The 12,056-nt window shown below is 42.3% G+C and overlaps 1 protein-coding gene across 1 annotated transcript in view; it reads right to left on the bottom strand.

Annotated features, from left to right (window-relative positions):
* PKD1 (polycystin 1, transient receptor potential channel interacting) overlaps nucleotides 1-11,572 on the bottom strand; it is a 125,551-nt gene extending 113,979 nt beyond the window's left edge. The window contains 6 exon segments of the mRNA XM_070760895.1: nucleotides 379-562; nucleotides 1,752-2,420; nucleotides 5,007-5,176; nucleotides 8,689-8,760; nucleotides 9,834-9,905; nucleotides 11,508-11,572. Coding sequence (XP_070616996.1) covers nucleotides 379-562; nucleotides 1,752-2,420; nucleotides 5,007-5,176; nucleotides 8,689-8,760; nucleotides 9,834-9,905; nucleotides 11,508-11,539 — 1,199 coding nt within the window. The 5' untranslated portion in view covers nucleotides 11,540-11,572.
* Between the last annotated feature and the right edge of the window lie 484 nt (nucleotides 11,573-12,056).

Below are 12,056 nucleotides of genomic sequence, written 5' to 3'. Positions count from 1 at the left end.
CTAAAGGAGAAAAACATTATATACATGACTGGAGACCAATCACTATATTTAGATGACCTAAGTAAAAATGGCATAAACTTAACTTTATTTTCTTTCATGCCTCCTCCATCTATTTTGGAACATTGGATACCATATGAAACCAAAGGATACCATACAAAACCAAACCATATACCTTACCAACCAATGATCATGTTATCTCCAGCAACTGCAGCGTTTCTCAACCCTAGCAGCTTTAAGACTCGTTGACTTCAACTCCCAGAATTCTCCAGCCATCCATGCTGGCTGAGGAATTCTGGGAGTTGAAGTCCACAGGTCTTTAACATCGCTTGGTTTGAGAAACAATGAATTGGACAGGCCCTGTTTTTTTTACTAACTTACCTGGTAACACTGGACACCAAGAAGTTCTGGATTTCGGGGCTGCTGACAAAGGCCAGACTTCCACTGCCGTGCTCTTGGCAAAGCCTCTGGGCCTCCAGCCATTCTGCTTTTTCTGCTCCCAGCCAATAGCAGTGGCTGTTCCCAGGGAAGACCAGGCTGTCCGAGGGGCAACCAGGAAGGACCGCTGCACAGGAAAAAAAGAAATGGCATGAGTGACCCTTTGGACTGTGCACAGAAGAGACAGGTCCTGCCACCTTGAAACTACCAGTCCACTTCTACTTCTATATTATTTGGAACAAAGTTTATACATGGATAGATAAGAATAAAGTTGAAAATAAGGTTACAAAAATTGTATGAATATAATCCAATGCTATTGATATTTTTTGTTGTTGTTATTGTTGTTGGTTTTTCTTTTTTTATCAATTTAATTTTATGTTTATTAGAATATGTAAACAAAATTCTTCTTTTCACTTAGAATATTATTTTGACTTAAGATTTTATTCTTTTTTCTGTATTAAAAATTGACTTCAAGAAAAGAGGGGTAACTGTAACCCCTACTATGTGTTTAAATGTTTGTGAGTTTGTATGTCTTTTTATTGAAAATTAATAAAGTTTTTGAAAAAAAAGAAGAAACTACCAGTCCACTCTTGCTCAAAGGCAAAAAAGTGGTGGATCATATTCAATTTGTGATTATGGATAGAAGGATGAATTTGGTTAATGAAACTGACTTGCGACAACTGATGGGACGATGGGACATGGTAAGACGATATATGGCGAGTATTATTATTATTATTTATTGGATTTGTGGTAGAATCTGAGACCAAGCTACAAGGAATAAATTGGAATCACTCTATAATATGTAAACAGATATTTTGGTCTTGAGTTAAAATGGTATATACAAGAAACACCCCCAATATGGTGGTGGGGTGTGAATGCTTTTCTGGTGGTGGGCACTACTCACAGAGCACCTTTTTTATGTTGTGTGTGTGTTCATATTTTTAAAAAATCAATAAAAACTTAAATTGGATTAATTAATGTAGAAATGAAGGTTTCTATGAAGATGGGCATATTAGAGAGTTTGATATTGTTTATACTGATGTAATATACTTTTTTTGTATAAAGTGGGGAAAAGACTTGTTTTTTTATTTTTTTTTAATTTGACAATATTATATAAGTTCTTTAGAATGTTTTTTAATGGAAGACAATAAGCCTCCATTGAATGATCAATAGAAAAAGAAAAAATTTATATGTTTTATTTTAAGCAAGGTTTTAGAGTTTGTACTTATGTATTGTTTTTTTTATTCTATGTTGGAGAAAAATAATTTTTTTATTTGGGGGGGGGAGCTTCAGCATGGCTCACTCACTCCTCTCACCTCTTCCAGGCTCCTGGCCCTGGACAGTGATGTTATAGGCCACCGAGAGGCCAGTTCCTCCACGATTCCTTATATGTAGCTGTAAACTTTCATTGGTCTTCACCAAAGAGGGACACTGAAGCACCATTTCCTCTGGGGAGGCCAGCACCTCGATTTGCGTCTGGGCTGAGATAAACCGGTTGACGACGAAAACAGTGGCTGTGACGTTGAAGAGTCCTGGCAACGTGTAGACCTGAAGGACGGTGGTCTTGGTGGTGTTGAAAACCCCCGTTTCATCCCCGAAGTCCCACTGGACGGTGTCCACAACAACCGGAAGGTGGAGAACAAAAGCCACTTCTTGGTAAACACCGCACGCTGCCCCCGGACCCTCTAAGGACACGGGCAGCACAGCCGGGAAGACCCTGGAAAGCAGCACTGGGCCCCCGCAGAGGGGTCCAGCTAGGGGCCTGGCACAGAAGGGCCAACAGCCGGAGGAGGCGTTGGGCTCCATGGCAAAGCCACAAAAGCAGTCGGCTTCCTCGCTGAAGCCCCCGTAGTCTTGCCCGTCGGCATAGCAAAGGGCGCTGCACATCTCCTCCGTCAGGTTCTGCGGCAAACGGGAGGTGAAGCGGATGACGGACTCGGCTCCGCCTGTGCTGTTGTCCGGCAGGCAGGCAATGTAATCGGTTCCTGGAAGGATAAGCAACAGAAACATAGAAACATAGAAGATTGACGGCAGAAAAAGACCTCATGGTCCATCTAGTCTGCCCTTATACTATTTCCTGTATTTTATCTTAGGATGGATCTATGTTTATCCCAGGCATGTTTAAATTCAGTGACTGTGGATTTAGCAACAACGTCTGCTGGAAGTTTGTTCCAAGGATCTACTACTCTTTCAGTGAAATAATATTTTCTCACGTTGCTTTTGATCTTTCCCCCAACTAACCTCAGATTGTGTCCCCTTGTTCTTGTGTTCACTTTCCTATTAAAAACACTTCCCCCCCTGAACCTTATTTAACCCTTTAACATATGTAAATGTTTCGATCATGTCCCCCCTTTTCCTTCTGTCCTCCAGACTATACAGATTGAGTTCATGAAGTCTTTCCTGATACGTTTTATGCTTAAGACCTTCCACCATTCTTGTAGCCCGTCTTTGGACACGTTCAATTTTGTCAATATCTTTTTGTAGGTGAGGTCTCCAGAACTGAACACAGTATTCCAAATGGGGTCAGGCAGCTAGCTGAACACCTGCCTTCGTACACCCCTCCCCGTCCCAGGATGCTCTCCACAGAGCAGGCCACGCAGCCCATAACCGATTCAGGTTTCCCATTGTAGGTGCCAGGATGGCTCCGGCAATAAACTGGAACTTTGACAACTACTTTGACTCGGACTCTGGTTTAGTTCAGACGCTACCTGGACCCTCGACAATTAACCTGAATCTGAGTTTCCTACCCAGTTGAAAGTTCGCATCCCTTGTGCCCCCCCCCCAAAAAAACCTTGCCACGTTGCCCACTCGGATTGTGCCAGCATGGCAAGTCCTCCTTCTGCTTCCGCCCAGGTGGGTGGGCATAGGATGGCCTTGAACCTCTTGAAAGAATGCTTTGTGGCTGCATCTGTTCCCTCATCAAAACCACCCATCAACATCAGGCCTTCTACAGTGTGTGTGGCAAGCCGTTCATTTCTCACCAACTTCTGCACCTGGGGATGGTACATCGGTTGTAAGTGTGAAAAATGGTCACAAGTCACTTTTTTCAGTGTTGCTGTAACTTTGAACGGTCATTAAATAAACTGCTTTAAGTCGAGGACTTCCTGTACTGGAAACGGTGAATTAAACCATGTGATGCCCTTTTTTTCTCTTTCTTTTTCTCCTGCCCTCCTCTTTTAACTTCCTTGCCTTGCTGCTTATTTTTCTTCATGCTTTGCACAACGTTATCCCCAAAACCAACAGAATATTGGGTTCAGAGGTCTATTTCAACAAAGTCTTGGTTATTACATTTAAAGCCCTACCTGGCTCAGGGCCAGAGTACTCTCAGGACCGCCTTCTACCACGTATCTTCCAGGGACCGGTAAGATCCCACAGGGTTGGTCTTCTTCGGATCCCGTCAGCTAAACAGGGTCAGCTGGCGGGTCCATGGGGAAGGGCCTTCTCTGTGGTTGCCCCGATTCTCGTGAGAACCGCACTACCCCCACCTTATTGGCCTTCTGGAAAGCCATAAAGACCTGGCTTTTCAGACAGGCCTGGGGGCATTGACCTCAGGGGGATGACTATCTAGGTCAGCCCATGAATGTACGGATGGCTGCAATTATTTTAAATTGTAATGGTTTTTTTTATACTGATTCATGTTTGTTTTTGTTGTGAGCTGCCCTGAGTCCCTAGGGAGTTGCGCGGCATAGAAATAGAATTAAATGATTACTATTATTATTATTATGTCAATACAACACAGCAAACAAGATCACTATGTTGGATTTCATATTCCATCACCAGTCGGACGCTTCCCAAGCACCTAGGTCTGCGTGATGTAGCGGCGAATTATGTTTGCCGATCCCAGTAAAGCGGCCTTTTGCAATTGACAGATGGAGATTTTGTCAATTCTGATGGTTTTCAAATGTCCGCTGAGATCTTTTGGCACTGCGCCCAGCGTGCCAAGTACCACTGGTATCACTTTCATATTATGATTATTATGATCACTTTCATATTATGATTATGATTATGATTATTATTAATTAGATTTGTATGCCATCCCTCTCCAAAGACTCGGAGCGGCAAATTAATTACTTTTATATAAAACTGGGGCTGTTTTATTTGTTTACTTGTTTATTTTTATTTATGTATTGTATTGTATTGTATTTATATGCCACTAACTCCAAACAGACTCTGAATAAATACAACCACAGTAAAAACAGTTTAAAATCTAATAATAAAAACCAGTAATAACAGTAATAACATAAATAACATACATACTTGCCATCAGCCTAATTCCAGGCCTGCCGGTAAAGCCAGGTCTCAGGATGGAGATAGTGCGGATCTCTGGAGGCAGTTGGTTCCAAAGGGTTGGAGCCACCACAGAGAAGGCTCTTCCCCAAGGTTCCACCAACTGACATTGTTTGGCAGACGAGACCTGGAGAAGGCCAACTCTGTGGGCCCTTACTGACCACAGTGAGGTGTGAGGGAGGAGGCGGTCCCATTTTGGGCCCTGATTGTGGCTGAACGACTTCTGGGCTTTTGCTCTCTGTGCCCACTGCCAACCCACCTGCCCCGACCCTTCTCTGCCTTACCGCAAGTGGAGTCCATGAAGGAGACATTGAAAAGCGGAAGGTCGGCCAATTCCGGAGGTTGAGCACACTGAGTCTCGGACGGGCGGGAGACCTTCACGTTTCTTTCTTCAACCCAACGGGGAAGCCAGGCCAGATTGCAGTCACACAAAAACGGATTCCCACTTAAGTCTCTGAAAGACACGGAGAAATAATACAGGGTGATAATTTTTTAAAATCCCATGCGTCTTCTCATTCTACAATAATAAATGAGCCGAGGTGGCGCAGGGGGTAGAGTGCAGTACTGCAGGCCACTAAAGCTGACTGCTAGATCTGCAGATCAGCAGTTCAAATCTCATCACGGGCTCAAGGTTGACCTTCCACCCTTCCGAGGTGGGTAAAATGAGGACCCGGATTGTGGGGGCAATAGGCTAGCTCTGTTAAAAAAAAGTGCTACTGCTAATGTGATTTTTTTAAAAGGCTTTATTTAAACAATTCAAACATTCAAAATCCATAAACATACTTACAATCATACATTCCAATAGGTATTGATTAAATGGAAAAGAAATAAGGAGAAATGGAAAGGGGGAAAAAGAGAAAAAGGGAAAGTAAGGAGAATTATTATTATTATTATTATTATTATTATTATTATTATTATTATTAATTAGATTTGCCTGCTGCCCCTCTCCGAAGACTCGGAGCGGCTCACAACAACAAAACAGTAAATATCCAATGATTAAAACAATTTAAAATCCTTAATATAAAAACAATCATACATCTCATACAAACCATACATAAAGCAGAAACGGCCCAGGGGAATCGATTTCCCCATGCCTGATGACAGAGGAGGGTTTTAAGGAGTTTGCGAAAGGCAAGGAGGGTGGTGGCAGTCCTAATTCTCCGGGGGGAGTTGGTTCCAGAGGGTCGGGGCCACCACAGAAAAGGCTCTTCCCCTGGGTCCCGCCAGACGACATTGTTTCATCGACGGGACCCGGAGAAGGCCAACTCTGTGGGACCTAACCGGTCGCTGGGGTAGCCAACTGTTTCCGTTGGCTCTAGTGGTTGAGCAAACTGTTTGTGAGTGTTTTGTGAAGTTAACAAATTTGATTTCCGTAACTATAGTCATGAATTAAGTAAGAAGTTTGTTCAAAATAGTATATGCATATGAGTTCTGCGGAGGTGAAATATGTTAATATGTAATCTGCTGGTGATGTTCTTTAGACTCTGTGTAGGATATTTTAGAGAAAATGTTTATTCCATCAGTTGGTGGTAAGCCCTGGTTATTTTATATATTTTCAGTACTGAGATGTTGTTTGTTTGCATCTTTTAGCTTTTGCAGGTATTTTTTCTGTTCCAGCCATTTATACCAATTTCCCCGGGCACTATAGAAGTCAGATTCATCTTTTTCTTGGAGTTCAAGAGTCAACATGCTAATATGTTGTAAGCTGCCCTGAGTCTAAGGAGAAGGGCAGCATAAAAAAAAATCGAATAAATAAATAAACAAACAAACAAGCAAACAAACAAATAAATAAATACTGGAATAGGTGGTGGAAGTACGGGGGAGAAAAAAAGAGAGAGGAGGTTTTCCATACTGGCCCACATTCTGTATTCAAGGCACGCTAGCCAAGAAATAAAACTCAACATCTTGGCTTTAGCACAACTGAATTTAGACAGTGTGGCTTATTCAACAAAGCATGGTTAAAAAATAAAAAAGGACACAATGTGTAACTCCAGGCAGTGCGTGAAATTACTTAACTGCCTAGAGTTCACAAGTAATGAGACAGGAGACAAATTGCTTCCATAAATATTAAATATGCCGTTGGCTGAACTTGGATGAGCTGTGGTGGTGCATTGGTTAGAATGCAGTACTGCAGGCTGCTTCTCTGATTGCCGGCTGCCAGCAGTTTGATCCTCACCAGCTCAAGCCTGATGAAACCTTCCGAGGTGGGTAAAATGAAGACTAAACAAAGACATTGTTGTGGGAAATATGCTGACATTCAGAGATGCCCAAACCAGTGGTGACCCGCTGGTGACGTCACAATGATGTCACAGAACAAGTTTGGTCAGTGCCAAACTGTGGGCGCCGCCATTTTATATATATATATATATTCTTCTGAGCATGCGCAGAAGGTGAGTTTCCAGCACCATGTATGCAGCTGCCATCTTGTTTTTGGCTTTTAAAAAAAACTGATTTTGGATTTTGCGACACTGCGCATGTGGCCAGGCGGCACAGGAGGAAACGAACCGGCTGCGCGGTAAGTTAGAACCCATCCCTGCTGACACTGTAAACTGTTTAAAGAGGGCTGTAAAGCACTGTGAAGTGGTATATAAGTGATAAGTGCTATCTCGTCTTACGAACTGAATTCGTTCCGTGACCAGGTTCATAAGTAGAAAAGTTTGTAAGACAAAGCAATTTTCCCCATAGGAATCAATGTAAAAGCAAATAATTTATTTATTTATTCGATTTTTATGCCGCCCTTCTCCTTAGACTCAGGGCGGCTTACAACATGTTAGCAATAGCACTTTTTTAACAGAGCTAGGCTATTGCTCCCACAATCCAGGTCCTCATTTTACCCACCTCGGAAGGATGGAAGGCTGAGTCAACCTTGAGCCGGTGATGAGATTTGAACCGCTGACCTTCAGATCTACAAGTCAGCTTCAGTGGCCTGCAGTACAGCACTCTACCTGCTGCGCCACCCCGGCACAAAGCAAATAATGCATGCAATCCCATCCCAAAAGTCACCCCTTTTGCCTTGCACCGCTGGGAAACCCCACCTCTGGACTTTCATTGCCAGCCAAAGCGCTGGGATTTCTGGGATTCAAAGCAGCGCCGGCAAAAATGAAGGGAGTCCCAGCAAGGGGAGCTTCAGGGAAATCCCAGAAATGCAAGAACGGGCGCTTTGGCTGGCAACCAGCGAGGGGAGGCTCAGGTTTGTAAGGTGAAAATAATTCGGAAGAAGAGGCAAAAAAATCTTAAACACTGGGTTCGTATCACGAAACGTTTGTAGGAAGAGGGTTTTGTAAGACGAGGTATCACACTATATGTGATGCAATCTTATGCAGAGCATCTGCCAAGGAAGTTTGGCCTGATCCTGATCTTGCTTATTGATTCCCAGACATTCTTTGTCAGTCTTAATTTAAGTCAGGTGTTTGATTAGAGTAGAAATTTAGACAATGGGACAATGGCACTGGCAGGCCAGTTCAGTTACATTGCCAGGAACATGGATATGCTTTTGTTGACACCAGGAGACTTGCCAGAGTCCAATGAGACTTGCTATTTTGAAAGGGATAATCACACTAATCCTCTTTAGAATAAGTGAGGATTTAAACCTAGATGTGATAAAAATTGTATTATTAGAAATTTTATTCATTTGATATTTTTATTTAACAGCAAGCATACGAAGCCTTCCCTGTCAAGTCATAACCCGGAGGAAATTCATCCCTTAGGAAAAAAAACACTTACACTGTTGTGGTCTTGGTGAAAATGCACCCCCCCACACACACAATTTTTAATAAGATATGTAACATAACGACCCAAATAAGCTGCAGGGTTTGATTCCTCCCACCCAGCATTCCCCCAAAGCAGGTAAAAATAGATGCAGCAAAACACAAATTAAGGAATTTAGAATTCCAGAATCCTAAGGCCGCATCGCAAGGGAGTGAGAACATTTTTGAACATATAAGATAGTTCAGCAAGTTGACTTACATTTCAGTTAAATTAAATAAATTATCAAATACTCCATCTTCTATCGAAGAAATCCTGTTGTTGCTTAAATCTCTGCAACCAGAAAAAGACAGAGAAGGGAATGAGTACAAATGAACACACCTTTTCTTCCCACCCTCCACCACCGCCTAAACCTCAATTACAGATCATTTCATAGAAACATAGAAGACTGACGGCAGAAAAAGACCTCATCGTCCATCTAGTCTGCCCTTATACTATTTCCTGTATTTTATCTCAGGATGGATCTATGTTTATCCCAGGCATGTTTAAATTCAGTTACTGTGGATTTACCAACCACATCTGCTGGAAGTTTGTTCCAAGGATCTACTACTCTTTCAGTAAAATAATATTTTCTCATGTTGCTTTTGATCTTTCCCCCAACTAACTTCAGATTGTATCCCGTTGTTCTTGTGTTCACTTTCCTATTAAAAACAATTTCAATTGGAAAAGAGATAGAACGGAGACCACCAGATGGAAGAAGACTGAATATCTCAAAAAGAAAAAGAAAGAAAAAGATTACAAGTTTCGATGTTCCAGGAATAAAGTGAACCAGTGCTGCAGCTATGCACAGGATGGCTCTTTCTCCTCACATCACTTACTTACACCAGAACCCATTCCTAGTTCTCACAATTGTGTGGCCTCTTCCAGTTTCTACTGCCAAAGAAGTTTTATTGTTTAATGTTTTGTAGTTTACTCCCTAAACCAGTGATGGCGAACCTTTGGCACAAGTGGCATGCGGAGCCATATCTGCTGGCATGCGAGTTGTTGCCCTAGCTCAGCTCCAACGTGCATGTGTGTGCCGGCCAACTGATTTTCAGCTCACATAGAGGCTCTGGAGGGCATTTCCTCCCAGGAGATTCCTAGAGAGGTCTCACAGAGGCCTCTCCCCACCTTTTCCGGCACTCCCAGGAGATTCCTAGAGAGGCCCCACAGAGGCTTCTCTCCACCTTTTCCGGTTACAGTTTCAGAGTTTCGGGTTTGTAAGTGGAAAATAGTTCTTGAGAAGAGGCACAAAAATCTTGAACACCCAGTTCTTATTTAGAAAAGTTCATAAGTAGAGGCGTTCTTAGGTAGAGGTACCACTGTATTTGTAGTACCACGAAATAGGAGATCACAAAAGTACTTACAGTTTTGCCAGAGAAGTCAAGTGCAGGAACGCTTCAGTATTTAAGGTGCTGATCTTGTTACCGGAAAGATTCCTGGGGGGAAAATGAGCAGATTAAACTTGTTATCATCCACAATTACGCTTATCTCTAGACGCCGAACAAGGGGCTGGAAAGCATGGATTTGCTCAGCAGAGTTGACACGTTTCAGCTACCAATTACGCCGTTTCCCCCTAATACAGGATTATCCGTGGGGAGAAATAAGCCACCATATATATTCATAAAAGGAGCCCAGAATACTTCACTGATAAAATGCATTCAGGAGGGATAAATAAATATAAAGGGTTGTGTTGTGAACACAAAACAACAGTTATTTCAGGAAAGTTACATAAAAATCCATTCCTTAAGTTAAAATCATTTCTTGAAGCCAAACAAATCCCTACTTTAGGGAGTCTGTGTGAGACTACTGACAGACCAATTATAAATAGGAAAGCAGGGCCTTTCTGTGTTAAAAAGGAAGGATGAAAAGCAAGCATTTCTCCGTTCCTGCGTTAGTAAATATTTATGCTGGTTTCCCTTCTCTTCCAAAATGTCCCCCTGGCTTTAAAAGCCTTTTATCTTCAAACGGGTTTTAAGAACTAGGTTATTTCCATTTGCTTTTTAATTGTAGCTGTAACTCCTACTTGTGCTTTTAATTATCCTAGATACTTGCTCATAGCATCAATCCATCTTGTTTTTGGTCTCTTTTGAAAAAAATAGTGCAGGCTGTCCTGCTTTTTGGGGGTAGGGGGCTGGACTAGATGACCTCCAAGGTCCCTTCCAACTCTGTTAATCTGAGACCTAAAACGAGATGGATTGATGCTATAAGCGAGTATTGCGGGCCCAATTGGCAAAGGAAAGCTCAGGACCGTATGGGTTTGAAACGTGGGGAATTTCATCATGCATGGATAGACAATGACTAAAAATAATGGAATGATGATACACACACATAAACACACATACACACATACAGAATATAGATATAAAAAAGCTGTTATCACAATACTGCTATTTTGATTAATGGTATTTATACATACACGTGGGATTGTATTAGTAAATTTTCACATCTAGTTTTATTGCGTTATATAGGCTTTAAGCAAAGATTAATTACAAGTATAATCAACATTCAATTTGGTAGCTAATGCAATTTGAGCTAAATCCTCCACTGGCTGAACCACAGTCAGTTCCCCAAACAATCGTCATTGCTCATTTCAGAAAACAATGATGGAAAAAAATACAACGATATTTTTCGCCCATCGAAACCAAATTAAAACATTTTTAGGATAAATGAGATTTGTCAAAACAGAAAGGTTTTTGTTTTGTAAGCAAGAAAATTGTGGCATATTTAAGAAATGCAAGGGTTGCCTCCTCTTCTCACTGTATTTAATCGTGGGAGTTGTTGTTGCTGTTATTTTTGTTTGCCTCCAGCCAAAAACAGATCCGTGCATGAATGTTGCGCTTTTCATGTGCAAAGAAAGCAAAGCCTCTTGCAGAAAAGCCATGCCTCTCCCATGTGGCGGGTATAGAAACCTCTTGGCCAGAAGCCCCTGCAGAAAGTGCCCAGCTCAATTCCCTTCCCTCCTACTCTCAGCCCAGAGGAACCAAGACCAAAGAAATGTCACTCAAGACACGCTGGCTGCAGCCTCCTTGTTTTTCTACCTCCAAGTACATTTTCCTTGGCTCTGGGACATGTGCAGCTCCTCCCGTGGGCCACTAAGAAGGACTCTCCCTCTCCTGCCCCAGAAGTGGAGAGCCCTCTACAGCAGTGTTTCTCAACCTTGGCAACTTGAAGATATTTGGACTTCAACTCCCAGAATTCCCCAGCCAGCATTCGCTGGCTGGGGAATTCTGGGAGTTGAAGTCCAAATATCTTCAAGTTGCCAAGGTTGGGAAACACTGCTCTACAGAAGTACTTTAAAATGCTGGTTTGGAGAACTTTTGTTCCCCTACGGCTTCCTGAAGGAGGATCCTTCAACAACTACTCCAGCTTCAACCACAACAACACACGAGCACACAACATATACAAACTCAAAGTAAACCGCTCTACACTCGACTGCAGGAAATACGACTTTAGTAACCGAGTAGCTGATGCAAGGAAAACTCACTACCAGACTCTGTAGTATCATGACCAAACGCCCAAAACCTTTACCTTAGACCATCATTTCTAATGCCGCGACCCCTTAATACAGTTCCTCATGTTGTGGTGAC

Source organism: Erythrolamprus reginae, chromosome 9, assembly GCF_031021105.1.
Source record: "Erythrolamprus reginae isolate rEryReg1 chromosome 9, rEryReg1.hap1, whole genome shotgun sequence".
Lineage (NCBI taxonomy): Eukaryota > Metazoa > Chordata > Lepidosauria > Squamata > Dipsadidae > Erythrolamprus > Erythrolamprus reginae.
This window is presented reverse-complemented; position numbering and strand designations above follow the sequence as displayed.